Source organism: Cervus canadensis, chromosome 11 (assembly GCF_019320065.1).
Source record: "Cervus canadensis isolate Bull #8, Minnesota chromosome 11, ASM1932006v1, whole genome shotgun sequence".
Lineage (NCBI taxonomy): Eukaryota > Metazoa > Chordata > Mammalia > Artiodactyla > Cervidae > Cervus > Cervus canadensis.
The window spans coordinates 3,839,259-3,858,792 of NC_057396.1; the positions used below are offsets into that span (position 1 = coordinate 3,839,259).

Sequence of the window (19,534 nt, forward strand, 5' to 3'; positions counted from 1 at the left end):
TTTTCTGAAGAGGACACCTCTAAGCCAAGATGTGAATGAGAGAAGGAGAAAACCATATAAAGGTCTGGGAGAAGAGCATTTCAGACAAAAAGAAGGATACCTATCAAAACCTTCAGAGAGGAACAAGCCTGGTTTGTTCAAGGAACAGAAAGAGGATAAATGTGGCTATAGGCTTTAAAAGGAGATTGTCTGCTTTACTTTTGGCCTCCCTCGTGGCTCAGCTGGTAAAGAACCAACCTGCAACACGGGAGACCTGGTTCAATCCCTCGGGTGGGAAGATCCCCTGGAGAAGGGAACAGCTACCCACTCCAGTATTCTGGCCTGGAGAATACTATGGACTATATAGTCCACGGGGTCACAAAGAGTCGGACACGACTGAGCGACTTCCACGTTCACTTTACTTTTCTAAAAAATAAATTTGGTTACTCTGTGGAGAATTTTTGAAATATGCTATTGCTTGGATCACCAAGGCATTGAAGAAATTGAAAAAACTGAACAGAATCTTGATGTGATTTGGACATGAAGGAGACAGAAACTGCCAAAGCACTGGATGTCTGAGGATTAGAGAAAGAGAAGAATCCAGGGTGACTGGTGGGTTTTGAAGCTGAACAATGACACGGATGGTGGTACCACTTACTGGAATGAGGCAGACTCCGGGAAGAGTAGTCTGGCAAGGCTGCAGGGTGGGAGGGGGAGACAAGAATCTAGAGTTCTGTTTGGGATGGTTTTAAGCTACATACTCTTCTCTAGTACATAACTCTTGTATACTCTGGTGTCCCCTTGAGGTGGCCCTGAACAGCGACACTCAGGGATTGGACCAGTCCTGTCTTCAAGAGGCAGCAAGCTAGGTGGTCTCAAGGGATCTTATTATATGGTTTTGTTTGCTGCCCTATGTTAGTCTATTATTTGTACATTTATTCCTGATTTTACCTAATCGCACAATTATTATTCTACAGATTCCTAGTCTACCATATTCCTGAATTTTAATAGCTCCTTTGAAAATTATTTAATCCAGTTATGAATAATTCAGTAGAAGCCTGAAACTGCTGAAGGCCACAAAGTAAAGACAAGGTCCTTCTAGCTTTCTGCTTCCTGGGAGCTACAGATCAACCAGAAATTTAACGGATTATAATCAAAGCCAATGACCACAATCGATAATATAAAAACTTTCATAAGCATAGAATTCAGAACATAAAATACAAAATAAAAAGCAAGTTTTATAATAGGAAGTCAAGTCACTCTTGAAAAAAACATAGTTTTAATAAGACCTCAAAAGTTTTTTCATTGACACCAGAGATCAAAGTTTTCATCATGAGAACTTACCATCAAAGAGTCTGTCAATAATGTTGTACCCAGCTCGAAGATCTGATAAGGAAAACTCATAAAACTTGGTCCAACCCTATCAAAACAAATTTAAAAATGTTAAAGAACTATAAGCAGTATTCAAAGATATACATGCATGTATAACTGTCCTTACAAGCCTAAAAAGAACGTTCAATATAGGCTAAAAGAAAAAATACAGCTCCTGAGAATTAATAAAAATAATAAGATAATACAGCTAAACTTTATTAAATATTACATAAAATATGTAAATTTATATAGCATTTTTGAAGGACATCCAAGAAATGGTGAAGAGTTGGTGTCTTGGGAATATAAACTGTGTAGTAGGGGATAAGGAAGGAGACTAAATTTTAATTTGGAAGCATTTTTATAGCTTTTAAATTTATACTATGTATCACAATAAAAAAATGAAATCTAGCTTCATTTTTAAAATGTAAGTTTTGCTTTCTCAATAAAAGTGCATCACTATTTTTCATGTATCCATCAGGATAACTGGTACATTAAGCTAAGGATGAATATCACTGAAATTAGGGAAAAAGGCTTTAGAGGAAGGTAAGCCTGGCCACTTCCAAACCCTACAGCTTTCTAGGTATGATTCCTTCAGCAAGTTAATTATCATTGAAATTCACTGTCCCACCTTTGTAAAATGAAAATAATAAGCATACCCTTTGATAAGTATAACACATAACTGTATGAAACAACATGCTGCTATTATTATTTAGGTTTCCATTGGTTTTACAAGTATTTATTGACAGGCTGTGTGCTAGGCACTGAGTTAAGCACTTCTAAACACCCATTTATTTCATTTAATCCTTACAACGAAGGTAAATATGATCATTTTACAGTCAAGGGAACTGTTGCTTGTCAGGAGTTAAAGGAATTTACTGAAGCAAGGAAATTCTAGAGTCAGGACTCAAACTGCAGAACCTTTGCTCTTATTTTGACATGTAACTGAAATACAGAGAAAGGCTCAAAAGTGGGCAGGTGAGGAGGGCAGTCTGGAGAAAGAGTATCCCAACAGAAGTAGATAAAGTTTAACAAAGAAGACGGGAAAAATTTAAAGATGGAAGAGCAACGAAATTCGGGGCTAAGATAGACATTTGGTGAGAAAGTGAGAGCACAGTACCAGGCAGGACTGCCATAGCAACGAAAGAACGCGGTCTAGTGGTGGTTTAACATAAAACCCAGAGGCTATAGTGAGAACACTCGATGGATTCAAAGACCAGAAAGAAGTCTCGTGTGACTGAGGCGTAGAGTACAAATGGGAAGTGTAGGGAGGCTATGGATAAAACACCGTGTCAAGAATAACTCCCATGCTTCTAACTTAAGTAAACAGATGTAATGCCTATTATTGAGCAGGCTATACTGAAGGAAAAACAGGTATGAGAATTCAGTTTTTGAACACTGAGATGACTGTGAGAATTTAACCATAAAAATAATACCTTAACAATGATGGCTTCTGATGGTTCACACATCGTTCTCAACACTTTAATTCAAAACGATGTGAACTAGATAGTTATATACAGTCCAGAAGATTAACAGAAAAGATGGAATTGGAGATACACCTTTATAAATCATGGGGCCTCTCTGCTGGCTCAGAAGGTAAAGAATCTGCCTGCAGTCCCGAGTTCATTTCCTGGGTCAGGAAGATCCCCTGGAGAACAGAATGGCTACCCACTCCAGTATTGCTGCCTGGAGAATTTCATGGACGGGGGAGCCTGGCAGGTTGCAGTACATGTGGTCTCAAACAGTCAGACACGACTAAGTGATTAACACTTCACAAGTCAAGAATCAAATTAAGACATAATAGTTAGCTACTTATACTAAATTGTAAAAATATTCTAATAAAAAATATTCACCTTAGAATATATCCAAGACATGTTCTTACTTACCTGTGGAATGTAATTTCTTCTTTCTTGGCATGCAGCATGAAACCATGCAAAACTGAAGAGAGCATGAGCTCGATATATGTTATCTTTTTTGCTAATTTGCTCAGGAGTCCAAGATTCATAAGTACGCATTAAATTCTTCTTTAAACCTGGAGGTGACTAGAGAAAAAATAATGAATTTGCTGTTTAAAACCTTACAAATAAATCAATATTTCACATATTTGAAAACATTTTAATGAAGAAATTTTTCATTACCAAGATTAATAAACTATTTTAATGCTAACTTCAAAATGTATAAATATAAAAGAAGTTTTAAAATCCTTATACCTAATAGCCCATCTCAAAATTTCAAAATAATTTTTTAATTAGAAAAACCTACATAACCAAATTGGTTCCAAATTGGGAAAGGAATACATCAAGGCTGTATATTGTCACTCTGCTTATTTAATTTATATGCAGAGTACATCATGCAAAATGCCGGGCTGGATGAAGCACAAGATGGAATCAAGATTGCCAGGAGAAACATCACTAACCTCAGATACGCAGGTGACACCACCCTTATGGCAGAAAGCAAAGAGGAACTAAAGAGCCTCTTGATGGAAGTGAAAGAGGAGAGTGAAAAAGTTGGCTTAAAACTCAACATTCAAAAAACTAAGATCATGGCATCAGGTCCCATCACTTCATGGCAAATAGATGGGGAAACAATGGAAACCATGACAGACTTTATTTTCTTGGGCTCCAAAATCGCTACAGATGGTGACTGCAGCCTTGAAATTAAAAGATATTTGCTTCTTGGAAGAAAAGCTATGACCAATCTAGACAGCATATTAAAAAGCAGAGACATTACTTTGCCAACAAAGGTCTGTCTAGTCAAAGCTATCATTTTTCCAGTAGTCATGTATGGATGTGAGAGTTGGGCCATAAAAGAAAACTGAGCGCCAAAGAATTGATGCTTTTGAACTGTGCTATTGAAGAAGACTCTTGAGAGTCCCTTAGACTGCAAGAAGATCTAACCAGTCCATCCTAAAGGAAATCAGTTCTGACTATTCATTGGAAAGATTGATGCTGAAGCTGAAACTCCAATACTTTGGCCACCTGATCCAAAGTGCTGACTCACTGGAAAAGATACTGACGCTGGGAAAGATTGAAAGCAGGACAAGAAAGGGATGACAGAGGATGAGATGGTTGGATGGCATCACCAACTTGATGGACATGAGTTTGAGCAAGCTCCTAGAGTTGGTGATGGACACAGAAGCCTGGCGTGTTGCAGTCCATGGGGTTGCAGAGTCAGACACGACTGAGAGACTGAACTGACTGACATAACAAGCTGTATTCAAAATAACCAGGTAAGCTTTATCTGACGACTGAAGTATTTTACTGAAACATTCATTTACATTACAAATACAACACTGATTATTATAAGGCAGGTGTTTTATAGTTCAATATGTCAGTTCTTTCTCCCCGGTACTATTTAAAATTCTAGCAGGACTTCAAATTACTCTTTACAATATCAACTAATCTTCCTTGAATATCAGTCTACTTTACTAAGTGCTTATTACCTGACTTTGCTAGGCTTATAACACAAACTGAAACCCAGGAACTGAAACTGTACATTAGACTAATACTACTCAAAAAACACTTGTCCACATGTCCAGAATCCATTTATATTATATTGTTAAATTATAAAAATGAAAGAAGAAAATTATGAATTCTTGGAAAAAGGACAAAATAAACCCATTTCAAAAATTAGCTTGTTTTAAAAGCAAATTTTCATTGCATTTTTTTCTTAAATAAAAACTTTTTTTAAATTAAAAGAAAAAATACCCAAGTATTTTAACTAAATACATTTGCAAATGTACACTTTTAAAATGAAAATGTTTTGTTTATGAAACAGCTTCTAAAAATTCTCATAGAATAGACCAAATTTTCTGAGCACTAAGGGAACTGAACAATCACTTAGGGTTTTTTTAAAGCCCTATACTAAAGATTATGCAAAATAAATAAACCATATACAATTTCAGAGAAAATCATACACAAATAAAGACTATCAGAAAATGATAAAACGTAAATGGCAACCCACTCCAGTATTCTTGCCTGGAGAATTCCATGGACAGGGGAGCCTGGCGGGCTCCATAGGGCACAGTTAAGTCCATGGGGTCACAAAGAGTCAGATACGATTGAGCAACTATACAAAACACCAGTGTATCAAATTATAAGATAAATTAAAATATACTCAAGTGAAAATTCACCGGCTTAAAATAACTGGAATTATTTCAAGTTAATATAAATAAATTAAGCATTCCACGTAAGAAATTAGAAACAATAGAAGCCGATACAAATCTAAAGAAAATATAAGGAAAAAAAGCAGGGAATTCAGTGATTAGAAAATAATTAATAAGAAAAAGTAAATCAGTAAGTATGACATTGATTATTTGTAATAAATTTTTAAAACAACCCATCAAAAAGAGAAGAGATAATAAAATGAATATTTAGCAATTTTTAAATACAATAATATGTGTGTGTACATATATGCACATATACAGTAATAATTTTGAACACAGTGAACTACACTATTTCTGGGAATAGTTAAAATCTTTTATACTGATTTAAGAAATACAAAAAAAAATCAGCAATAATTTAAATGAAACTGAAAATCTTCATAAATGTAGTCAAATTACTTGCTAGAAAAGGATACTGGAAGAGGCTGTACAATAATTAGCCTCCAACTAATAAAAATAAATGAAAAAAAAAAAAAACATTCAAGGAACCTCTGATATATTGCATGCATGCATGCTAAGCAGCTTCAGTCGCGTCCATCTCTGTTTGACCCTATGGACTGTAGCCTGCCAGGCTCCTCTGTCCATGGGATTCTCCAGGCAAGAATACTGGTATGGACTGCCATGCCTTCCTCCAGGAAATCTTCCCAGCCCAGAGGTTGAACCCATGACTCTTGCGTCTCCTGCATTGGCAGGCAGGTTCTTTACCATTAGCACCACCTGGGAAGACGTGATACATTAACTCTTCATTTATTGAAATATTACTGTATTCTTCCTACAGGCCAGGTATTATATAAGTTTAAAAAAAAAAAAACGCAACAAAAACATAGCCCTTGCCTTTACAGCTTGTAAAATACAGTTCTTCAATATAGTTCAGTAGAAGAGTATACTGAGAGAGTGGCTGGAGAAGATTCTGGAACCGTTCTTTCTTATTAGACATTATAACTGACATTCATTCAATTAACATATTTTCAAGTATTAAATCATTTTTGCATTCTCTGGATTCTTAGCCATTTTCTTCCCTACACGAGATTTAACGCCTTCAGGTGAAAAACAGAAGTACTGATATAAAATAGCAAGTAGTTATAAACACTAATAAGACATTTTTCACCTGAAAAGAGATTATATTCTACAAATTGAGAGAAGATGGAAGTAGAACATTTCAAACTAGCTTTTTTTTAAAGTTTTAATTCAGTTTATTATTTTATTTATGATTTTTACCAGTTACATCATATGATTACTAACACATATAATTTTGGATATATCATGTTTAGGGGGGATCTGTCAAAACATGTTAGGAGGATGGATGGATGGATGGAAGAAAGGAAGGAAGCAAGAAAAAACAGAAGGAGACAAAGACTGAAAATCCAACTTATATATTTTGAAAAGCAAATGATAAGAAAAATGTATACCCAAGTACAAAAGAATGAAGTTGGACCCTTTACATCAAATACAAAAATTAACTCAAAATGGATGTAAGACCAAAACCTAAAACCTGAAACTATAAAATTTCTACAAGAAAACACAGAGAAAAGGCTTTATAACACTGGGTTTGGCAATGACTTTTTCTGGGATATGCCATGAAAAGCACAGGTAACAAAAGCAAAAACAGACAAATGAGACTATATCAAACTTAAAAATATCTATGCAGCTAAGAAAATAATCAACACAATTAAAAGGAAACCCTATGGAGTGAGAGAAAATATTTTTAAGCTATATACATGATAAGGGGTTAATATGCAGAATACCTAAGAAACTCGTAAAACTCAACAATAAAAAAATCCAATTAAAGATGGGCAAAGAATTGAATAGACATTTCTCCAAAGCAGATATACAAATAGCTAACAAGCATATACAAAGATGTTCAATAGCATTAAATTGCATAGAAATACAAATCAAAACCATAGTGAGTTATCACCTCACACTATTAGAATGGCCCCAATAAAAACATAAAAACAGCAAATAACAAGTGTTGGTAAGGATGCAGAGAAATTGTATGCTATTGGTGGGAATGTTAAATGATACACCACAAGGAAACAATATGGATGTCCCTCAAAAAATCAAAAACAGGATTACCATGTGATCCAGAAACCCCACTTCTGGGTATATGTCCAAAAATACTGAAAATATGATCTTGAAGAGGTATTTGCCCACCCATGTTCATTGTGACATTATTCATAATAGGCAACAGTTAGAAAATCTAAATGTTTGTGGATGAATGGATAAAGAAAATGTAGTACACACATACAATGGGATATGTATGGGATATGTAGTACACACATACAAAGGATTCAGCCTTAAATGAAAAGGAAATCCTGTCATGTGCCACAACGTGGATGAATCTTGAGGACATTATGCCAAGTAAAACAAGCGAGTTACCACAAGATAAATACTGCATGGTTCCACTTATGTGAGTTATCTAAAGCAGTCAAACTCATAGAAACAGAAAGCAGAACGCTGGCTGCGAGGGTCGAGGAGGAAGCAACAGGGAGCTGCTCTTCAGGAGATACAGGGTCAGTTTTGTGAGATGAAAAAATTCTAGAGACAAGTACATATGGTTAACACTACTGCACTGTACACTTGTAAATGGTTAAGACAGTGAACTGTATGTCTTTTACTACAACAAAAAACACAACATTAAATAATGTTTAAAAGAAAAATGTAAATGTATTTTTATAAATGTTGTATTAGAAGTTTTTGAATGTTTTGTATAGTAGACAGTTATCTACAGGACTTTAGAAGGCTTGAAAAGGTTACTTCACTTATACAACTAGTGATTCAACTTTTAAATCTTCATACCTCGTATGTTATCTTCAAACTTGACTGTAACAAAATTGGAGTAAAGTTGGGATGAACTTCTGCAGTGAGCCAAAGACGAAAGGTATCTTTAGGTTGAAGAGTATTCAATTCCTTGTTTTAAAGAACAAGAATAAAATTCTACTTAAATACACACACAAATTTCCATTTTATAAATAGATATACTATTAATAAGTAATTATCTTAATTAAATCTTTCTGTGACATTCTGATATGTTTCTTAATGTTCTGATTATATTCCCTTTAAATTTTCATCTTGTCTGTTTCTAGCTCAGTGTAACAGGCAAGAACTTGGATCTAGAACTGGGCAAACTGGATTGAAATCCAAATTCTGCCATTTACTTGCTGTGTGACTTTGGTGATTCATACTCTCTAAACAAGGATAATAACAGTACCTACCCTCATAGGATGGTGTAAAATACTTAAAATAGTGCCCAACACAGAGTAAATACAAAATAAATATTAGTTGCTATGACTATGCCTAAACTACAAGCCATCTTCAGGCCTTCAAGTCCTTACTGCTTCCATTCACACTTCCACAAAGTTATATAATGATATCAATTCCTTTTCAATACAATTTTTAGTATACCCTATTGCCTATAATACTCAAAATTCACCACTCAAATTCACTCAAATTCTTCTGCCCGTGCTGTATGCTTGAGTCACTTATTCAAATATTTGTCTCTCTGTCTTTATTCCTCAGATCCTTTCTGCCTGTTAGGTGAATCTAAAAATAACCTATAATTTATATCCATACAATTCATTCAAACTTCCCAAAAGAATAGCAAAACATTTAAAGAAATTATTTTAACTTTTATAATATGATCTACCCTATTATATGCTGCAAAAACTTATGCAGCTCAATACAAGGAAACCAAACAACCCAATCAAAACGTGGAAGACCTAAACAGACATTTCTCCAAAGAAGACATACAGGTGGACAATAAACACATGAAAAGATGCTCAATGTCACTCATTATTAGGGAAATTCAAATCAAAACTACAATGAGGTATCACCTCACATCACTTAGAATGGACAGCATCAAAAAAATCTACAAAAATAAATACTGGAGAGTGTGTGGGAAAAAGGCAATGCTCTTGCACTGTTGGTGGGAATGTAAATTGATACAGTCACTATGGATTTTAAGGAATCTCCACATTGTTCACCATAGAGAGAACTACCATATAACCTGGCAATTCCACAACTGTGCATACACCCTGAGAAAACCATAATTGAAAAAGACACATCTACACCAGTGTTCACTGAAGTACTATTTATACTAGCTAGGGCGTGGAAGCAACCTAGATCTCCACTGGCAGATGACTGGATAAAGAAGTTGTGGTACATATACACAATGGAATATTACTCAGCCATAAAAAAGGAACACAACTGAGTCAGTTCCAGTGAGGTAGCTGAATCTAGAGCCTGTTATACAGAGTGAAGTAAGAAAGAGAAAAACAAATTTTGTATATTAACACATACATACAGAATCTAGAAAAATGGTACTGATGAACCTATCTGCAGGGCAGGAATAGAGATGCAGACACAGAGAAGAGACTTTGGACCTAGCAGGGGAAGGAGAAGGTGGGACAAATTCACAGAGCACCATTGTCACAGATACGCTACCACGTGTAAGACAGACAGCGAGCGGGCAGCAAGGCTATGTAACACAGGGAGCCCAACCGCGTGCCCTGTGACAGCCGAGAGGTGGGCGGCACGGGCAGCGGTGCAGGGCAGCGGCTCATGGGGACTTGTGCCCGACTCGTGCTGAATGGCAGAAGCCAACACAACATTGTACAAGAGTTACTCTCCGATTAAAAATAAATGAAAAAGAAACAGACTCACAGACATAAAGAATCAGACCTGTGGCTGCCAAGCGGGAGGGAGAGAGAGAGAGACAGATGGGGACTTTGGGGCCAGTGCATGCAAACTACTGTATTTAGAACGGATAAACAACAAGGGCCTACCATACAGCACAGGGAACTGTATCTAATCTCCCGGGACAAATCGTGATGGAATGTATGCATGTACAACTGACTCACTCTGCTGTACCGCAGAAATTAGCACGTGTGGATAGAAACCAATGCAATACTGTAAAGCAATTATCCTTCAATTAAAAATAAATAAAGTTTTAAAAAGAAATTAGCACAACATTGTAAATCAGCTATACTTCAATTTATTTACTTCTCTGCAGAATAAAAAAAGTTCCAATTAAGATTTGCTTCCAAAATTATAACTGCAATTGTATTTTACATAGATTAATAGCTATCAATCTATTATTTGGAACAGGAAGCAGGATTCGAGTATTCACAAGTCTTCCTTATATGTTTTAAAACATATATCATTCATCACACATGAATTCTACATTTGATACATTAGTGTTACAAAAACCTGTAGGAATTACTTGAATATTTATATATACCTTCTTTTGACTACAAATAATGAGTCATCATGGTCTATCACTTCATTCACTCAATCATTAACTCATTCATCAAAGATTTATTTAATCTACCTATTTAACTACTTATTTTATCTAAATACATATTTTACATAGTTTAGGTAGCTTTTAACTACCTAATTTATATAGTTGCCAATTTATTTTCAACACATTATACAAATTTTCAACATATTACAACTAGGCTACAGCCTCCACTCTGCTCTGCTTGGCTCTATTCCTCCTGCCAGATTAATTTGATCAATTAATTAATTATTAAATCCCCTGCTAACAACCTCCTTTGATTCTGTGTCCTAGGACAAAAATTCTAAACACTTGTGCAGGATTTCCAGGGTATTCCATAACCTCGCCCCTTCCCAGCCATCTAACTCTATTGCCCACAGCACTCTGCTTGGCCTTCAGTACAGTTAAGGACATCTTCATTCTTTGTACTTGGAAGGCCCATCCCTGCCATTATGTCTCTACTTGTGCTGCTAGAATCAAGCACAAACTTTCTCCCCTACATTCAGCTAAATCCCATATGGCCATCAAGAAACATCTTGTCTTAGGAGTCATCTCTAACTACCTAAGACCATATTCATCTTACTTTAAAAAGTCCTAGACTTAATTCCAGGTTTTCATTTAAAACCGATCCATCAATTTGTTTTGTCTCAAGGTTATTTTCATGCTGGGGCCATTTTAGTTAAATAAAATGAACTGCTTAGTTAGATAAAATGTTTATTTAGTTAAATAAATATTTAAAAATTAATATAAAAAATAATATTAATAAATATTCAGTTAAATAAAATGCAAGCTGCTTGTTTATACCCCAGCCTCCTCAGCAGCGAGGAAGTCCTGCAGTTCCCTCTGACTCCTCTATATCTTTTCTCCCTACACAGACACAACAAAACAAAAGCATAAAGAGAATTTAATGTTAAAAACAGTCTTCTACAACTCTTGAAAGCATTGCCCTAATTTTCATCTGAAAGATTTCTCTAAGCCTCCCTTCAGTCCTAATTAATTTTTTGATTCTCCCTAAATGCCTTTTTTTTTCATTTATTTTTATTAGTTAGAGGCTGATTACTTTACAATACCTAAATGCCTTTTAAAAAGGAGACTTTAATAGATTTCTTACTAAACAAATCCATTTTGATTTGTACAAATGCACATATATTAAAGAAAACAGACTTTAAATGATTCCCCATCAAATATTAATTTCTTCAAAAACATAAATAATGCACAACATATCTTAATACTGCCTTTCCCTGGAGACTACTGAATTTAGTATGTGAGATACTATTTGGGCCACATTGATCTGAATCTACCTTTTCCAGAACTGGCAGCCAAGACACCACAAGATGTAAGTTCTTCAAACAGAGCCAGTCTCCACTGCGGGCACACTCTTTTAGCATTTGAACCGCTAAATCAGCTTGACCTTGGCCCATGGCAATCTGCAAAACAAAAACAAATAACAAAACTAAAAAAAAAAATTCTGATAACATGTTGTAACATGAGTTTCAAATTATCCTGCCATACATACTGAACTAACTCAAGTATTATAATAAGGCTTCTAAATTTTTACTAAGAAATATCAGACTCTGTTGCTGTTTATAACTGTCTTGCTTTTATCCTTACATCAATGGCAGATTTACAATATTCTTCTGTTTAGCAGAGATATTATTATTAGAAGTTTACAGAATAAAGAATTATTCAACAGTGTTTTTGTTCCTCATCTCACTATTTCCTGCAATTCTTACTCTGAAACATGGGCCTTTAAAAAAAGATAATTTTTTGTGACTGTTGTTGAACTCCTTGAGGGATTAAACATTAACAATACCACTTCTTTGAATTTATTTTCTCTTTTAAAAAAACTTTCTCCAACGTTGCATATATTTGGCTCTCAAGCTACTTGGTCTACTGAACTGTGTAATTTCCCAAGCCCTTCATCATCTAGAAAATTCTAATATGTTGTTGGACCTCAAGACTCTACATTTAACCCTCTGTTTTTCTATCCATTTTTAGAGAGAGGAGGCAAAAAGAGGCGGAAGAGAGAGACATGAGAGAGGGAGGGGAGAAAAAGAGGAGAGGGGAGAGGAAGGGGAAAGGCGAACCTGATCTCACTGGCATTCCACTCCAGCACTCTGATCCCTATCGTCTGCCTGCATGCAGGACACTGACGCAGTCTGACAGGTTGCCTTCTGAAACAGAAAGCTTCCATGCAGAAGCCAGAAGGCCCCAGAAAACAAATTCAGTGTGTAAGATGTCCATATCTGAATGAACAGGTGACTGCCTGGTGGCCCAGGCAGTAAAGAACCCCCCTGCAGTGCACGAGTCCCAGGTTCGATCCCTGGGTCGGGAAGATCCCCTGGAGAAGGAAAGGGCAACCCACTCCAGTATTCTGGCCTGGAGAATGTCATGGACAGAGGAGCCTGGCTGCTTTAGTCCATGGAGTCACAGAGTTGGACACAACTGAGTGACTAGCACTAAGATTCTATAAAAAGTTTTAGTCAAGAATCTAAAGTGGTTACATGTTTAAACTCCTCGATCTGTTTTTTTATGGATAATTTATGTAATATTTATGTATCAGTACAGCTGTGTCTTTGTATATATGACAGATATACATGTATCCAGAGTCCTAGCTCAAATATTTTATTGAGTATGTGGTCAAAACACTTTGAAGAGAATTGTTACAGATTACTTCAAACCACAGTGATTTCTCTTTTCATAAAGAATACAAGACAGCCTTTCACTGTTTCTTAGATGACTTTTATTAAGTATTGATTTTGTTTTTCAACTAAAGTCTTAGAGTGGGAACCATGTGTCTTAATTCATTGCATACTAAAGCAGATAACGAACCATGTAATAGATACTAATATATATTTCTTTTTAATTTTCAAGATCTAACCTAGAACTAAGCAAATAGAATGGATAAAACAAACACTGGTTGAACTATTTAGATGCACATATTGGTTTGCCATTATTAAAATACAAAAATCCCCAAACGGAAGGCAAGTACAAGAAAATCAGAAGGGAAAAGAAATGTTTGCCAAACTGAAATGGTAGCTAAAAATAGGAACTCAGAATTTTCTATAAGGCTTAAAGGTTCATGAATTCTTAGAAGAAAACATTTACTATAACAAAACACATTTAAAAAGCACAACAGGAAAGTGTCAGGAAGATGGTTAACCCCCACACAAAAAAGTAAGACACACCAGAGTTTGCTGAAATAAAAATTACTTTTTACATTAAGAATATATTATTATTCTTAGCATATATATTCAGCATAACAACAAAACTTTTAAAGTAACAAGAGATTTATGAATAACTATATCTGCATTTAAAGGTTTTACAATATTAAAAAATTATGCAACACAAAACTCTAGAAATTTACAAAGTCAAACTTACAATGAGTGTAAGTGGTTTTATCTTTTTGCCAAAATCAAAGCTAAGAGATACAGCCTGTAGAACAGAGCTCCCTTTCCCCAAGACATCTCACTGAATCAAGACATCTCAACTGAATACTGTCCTAATATATTAAAACATTATAACCAGGATTGAAGGAAACTCCCTAGAGTTAGAGCAATGCCTAAGTGCAACTAAGCCAAACTCTCTGCTATTTGCTATCTTCTATTTATATTCCTCATTTTCAATTCATTCAAAACATTTCAAAACATTCTCTCTTTTCAATTTTTGGTTTCTTTCAAAGTAGTTTGCTTTCTTAATCATTATAAATTATTTTCCCAATGAAAAAGATTTATATTTTGACGTGAAAAATTGAGGGTAAATTAATACACTTTAAGATGTGTATGCAAACTGAGCTGAAAAAAGGTGCTAATCTGAATAAACTAAAACTCAGAATTTAGCTCAGGACAAAATCATATTAGACAAGTTTATTATCTTATTAGACTTCTGGAGTTCAGAATCCCACTAATCTATTGCTCTAAGGTGATACTACAGGGCTGTTCTTTCTAAGGGCTGTAGGAGAGACTCCTGTTATCTTTTCTACCTTCTACATTTCTTTGTTGTGGCCCCTTCTACCGTCTCCAAAGCCAGCAGCCTAGCATCTCCTCACTCTTTGACCTGTGCCTCATCACATCTGCCTCTTCCACCTTCCTTCTGCCTCTTCTACCTCCTTAAAAGCACCTTTATGATTATATTAGGCTCAACTGAATAATCTCTGATAACCTCTCCATCTCAAAATGCTTAACTTAATTATATTTGCAAAGTTCTTTCTTCCATGTAAAATAACAAATTCATGGGTCCTGGGGATCAGAATGTGGACAATTTTCAGGGACATTAGTTGCCCTACCATAAAAACAAAAAAACTGTTTTACTAATACAGTCACGTATTCCAGTATTCTTGCCTGGCAAACCCCATGGACAGAGGAGCCTGGCAGGCTACAGTCCATGGGGTCACAAAGAGGAGGACAGACTGATTGGCTGAGAGCACACACAGACACACACACACACACAACAGGAAGATCAGTAGCTAGAGCAGAAACAGCAGAGCAATGTGCACTGACCTGGTGATAGCACTCTCCACTTCTCTCAGCGTTTGCAAGCTCCTGGAGCTCCTGAGAAGGATCAGCACCCGGGGAAATGATTATCAAGATGGGCTCAATTTCCAGTGTCTCTCTGTACAAACGCTTGAGATTTAGAGGAGGTGGGGACAACTCTTTTAGTCCTAAAAGATATATTAAACACATTAAAAATAAAGAGCAATGTAAACCAGAAAAAGTCTATTAAGACTAATTACATGAAACAGAGAATAACTAGGTGAACTACAATCCCATACGTATTAAAGTTTTTTCACTCTAAAATCATTCACAGACTACTAAGAGCTAACATTTATTGAATGCCTAAAGTGCCAGGCATTTATCTAAATGCTTGATATCTATGATATCATCTAATCCTAAAAACAACGTTAAGGAGTAGGAACTCTAATCACCACACTCAACAGATGACGCACACAATCAGCATTGTGTTAATACATAATTCTCTCACTGAACCCAACAATCTTTCCATACAGGTTTTCATTCATTTATATGATAGCTGAGGGCCTACTCTGTGCCACAGATTTGGGGAATCAGATTTCCACAAGATCTGGTAAACAATATCACTGTCATGATAAAGGATAAAAACTTATTTCTTATGTCCATGCATTAAGAGGGAAGAAAAAGTTGTACAGAATGAAAAAATGCTTAGTCTGGAGACAGAAATATATAGATCTCAGTTCATGCTCATTAGCTGTGATGCCATGCAAATCACTAAAATGTATTATCCCCTGATTTCCTCAATTGTAAAACAGGGATACAACAGTTCATAGGTCATTTGGGTGCAAAATAGGATACAAAATATAAACAGATTCCATTTATTCATCGTCTACTCTATGCTAAGCATACTCAAGGAAATTGAATGCCTTCCCAAAGACTACCCAGTTGCTAACTAACTGTATTCAAGATAACTGTATTCAATATAATTAATCTGTTCTTTTTTCTATTCTGAAGCTTTTCAAAAAATATAAAGTCCCATACACATAAGACCTCTTCTGCTAAAATGTTAATGTTTCCATTACTGTATTTAGTAAAAACCAAGCTAAAGACAACCGATTTTTTTTTTCCAATTTCTCCTTTATTTTTTTTTTCCAGTGGGTTTTCTCATACATTGATATGAATCAGCCATAGATTTACACGTATTCCCCATCCCGATCCCCCCTCCCACCTCCCTCTCCACCCGATTCCTCTGGGTCTTCCCAGTGCACCAGGCCCGAGCACTTGTCTCATGCATCCCACCTGGGCTGGTGATCTATTTCACCATAGATAGTATAGATGCTGTTCTTTCGAAACATCCCACCCTCACCTTCTCCCACAGAGTTCAAAAGTCTGTTCTGTATTTCTGTGTCTCTTTTTCTGTTTTGCATATAGGGTTATCGTTACCATCTTTCTAAATTCCATATATATGTGTTAGTATGCTGTAATGTTCTTTATCTTTCTGGCTTACTTCACTCTGTATAATGGGCTCCAGTTTCATCCATCTCATTAGGACTGATTCAAATGAATTTTTTTAACGGCTGAGTAATATTCCATGGTGTATATGTACCACAGATTCCTTATCCATTCATCTGCTGATGGGCATCTAGGTTGCTTCCATGTCCTGGCTATTATAAACAGTGCTGCGATGAACATTGGGTGGCACGTGTCTCTTTCAGATTCTGGTTTCCTCAGTGTGTTAACCCAGAAGTGGGGATTGCTGGGTCATATGGCAGTCTTTTCCAGTTTTTTAAGAAATCTCACACTGTTTTCCATAGTGGCTGTACTAGTTTGCATCCCACCAACAGTGTAGAGGTTTCCCTTTTCTCCCCACCACTCTCCAGCTTTAATTGCTTGTAGACTTTTGGATAGCAGCATCCTTGACCTGGCGTGTAATGGTACCTCATTGTGGTTTTGATTTGCATTTCTCTGATAATGAGTGATGTTGAGCATCTTTTCATGTGTTTGTTAGCCATCTGTATGTCTTCTTTGGAGGAAATGTTTGTTAGTTCTTTGGCCCATTTTTTGATTGGGTCATTTATTTTTCTGGAATTGAGCTCAGGAGTTGCTTGTATATTTTTGAGATTAGTCCTTTGTCTGTTTCTTCATTTGCTATTATTTTCTCCCAATCTGAGGGCTGTCTTTTCACCTTGCTTATAGTTTCCTTTGTAGTGCAAAAGCTTTTAAGTTTCATTAGGTCCCATTTGTTTAGTTTTGCTTTTATTTCCAATATTCTGGGAGGTGGGTCATAGAGGATCTTGCTGTGATTTATGTCGGAGAGTGTTTTGCCTATGTTCTCCTCTAGGAGTTTTATAGTTTCTGGTCTTACATTTAGATCTTTAATCCATTTTGAGTTTATTTTTGTGTATGGTGTTAGAAAGTGTTCTAGTTTCATTCTTTTACAAGTGGTTGACCAGTTTTCCCAGCACCACTTGTTAAAGAGGTTGTCTTTTTTCCATTGTATATCCTTGCCTCCTTTGTCAAAGATAAGGTGTCCATAGGTTCGTGGATTTATCTCTGGCTTTCTAATTCTGTTCCATTGATCTATATTTCTGTCTTTGTGCCAGGCCAACTGTCTTTGTGACTGATGGCTTTGAGTAGAGCCTGAAGTCAGGCAGGTTGATTCTCCGTCCATTTTCTTTCTCAAGATTACTTTGGCTATTCGAGGTTTTTTGGTATCTCCATACAAATTCTGAAAAATTATTTGTTCTAGTTCTGTGAAAAACCGTTGGTAGCTTGATAGGGATTGCATTGAATCTATAGATTGCTTTGGGTAGAATAGCCATTTTGACAATATTGATTCTTCCAATCCATGAACATGGTATGTTTCTCCATCTGTTTGTGTCCTCTTTGATTTCTTTCATCAGTGTTTTATAGTTTTCTATGTATAGGTCTTTGTTTCTTTAGGTAGATATACTCCTAAGTATTTTATTCTTTTTGTTGCAATGGTGAATGGTATTATTTCCTTAATTTCTCTTTCTGTTTTTTCATTGTTAGTATATAAGGAATGCAAGGGATTTCTGTGTGTTAATTTTATATCCTGCAACTTTACTATATTCATTGATTAGCTCTAGTAATTTTCTGGAAGAGTCTTTAGGATTTTCTATGTAGAGGATCATGTCATCTGCAAACAGCGAGAGTTTCCCTTCTTCTTTTCCTATCTGGATTCCTTTTACTTCTTTTTCTGCTCTGATTGCTGTGTCAAAAACTTCCAACACTATGTTGAATAGTAGTGGTGAGAGTGGGCACCCTTAAGACAACCGATTTTAAATAAAAATTAAAAATATACATGTCTGAACTGAGCTAAAAAGACTTTGACACAGAGTTTAAAAATAGAGGATTAGAATGTAACAGAATGAGTACAGAGAAAGGAAGCCTTCCTTATACCTTCTACAGTAGAAAGGAATAGATAATATTGCACCTCAAAATTCCTAAATATAGCAGGAAAAGATATTCTTAGGGACTTCTGTAATATTCACTTTAAAATATGAGGTTGATGCCACCAAAATGGGATAAAACAGGCATTTCCAGATGACCATCCTGAAAAAACAAATTTCACACCTGAACTACTCCCTTCTAGTCTTCACAACAGCAACCAATAATATGAAGAAAGGATTCTCAAAGACATAAATATTCCTAATACTAGGTGAAATCTACCCTAAAAATGGATCAATTGCTTCTAGAGGTATATTTTATGAATTTTGCTTTTAACTAAACTTACATTGGTAACACTCATCCTTTCTAACAGAAAAGAATTCTTATATACTTGTAGCAATGTAATAAGCATTTTTATCTATTCAAATATTCATTTACTTGTTCATAAACTCTCATAAGCACTCTAGGCCAACCAAGTGTATTGTGATGAGATAAAATGCATCAAAAGTCTTTAAAATGCACACTGCCTTTGACTCAGAAATTTAAGTTACAATTAAGTTAAAAAATAATTCAGACTATGAATGTAGAAGTATGCAAAAGAATTTTCATTTTAGCTGCTCATTTTAGTTTGAAAAGCTGGGAGAAATAAATTGTTTTAAAGAACAGTAGTCTGAATGAGTAATTTCTGAATGATATAACAGAAGTTACAAAAATGGTGAAGTAAAAGATAATTCACTTAAAAGCAGATTAGCAATGCTTGAAGAGAGCATCCTAGGATGCTCTCAATCCTTCTCAAGTTGCTTTCTGCAGCTTCCTTGGTGGTGCAATGGATAAGAACCCACCTGCCAGTGTAGGGGAAAGGGGTTCAGTACC

The 19,534-nt window shown here is 35.6% G+C and overlaps 1 protein-coding gene across 3 annotated transcripts in view; it reads right to left on the reverse strand.

Annotated features, from left to right (window-relative positions):
- DYNC2H1 (dynein cytoplasmic 2 heavy chain 1) overlaps positions 1-19,534 on the reverse strand; it is a 388,761-nt gene that overhangs the window by 138,988 nt on the left and 230,239 nt on the right. For all 3 annotated transcript variants that reach the window (XM_043481063.1, XM_043481062.1, XM_043481064.1), the window contains 5 exons: positions 15,281-15,441; positions 12,083-12,208; positions 8,306-8,416; positions 3,234-3,389; positions 1,324-1,399 (listed from right to left, as the gene is read on the reverse strand). In XM_043481063.1, coding sequence (XP_043336998.1) covers positions 1,324-1,399; positions 3,234-3,389; positions 8,306-8,416; positions 12,083-12,208; positions 15,281-15,441 — 630 coding nt within the window. The remainder of the gene's footprint in view (positions 1-1,323; positions 1,400-3,233; positions 3,390-8,305; positions 8,417-12,082; positions 12,209-15,280; positions 15,442-19,534) is intronic.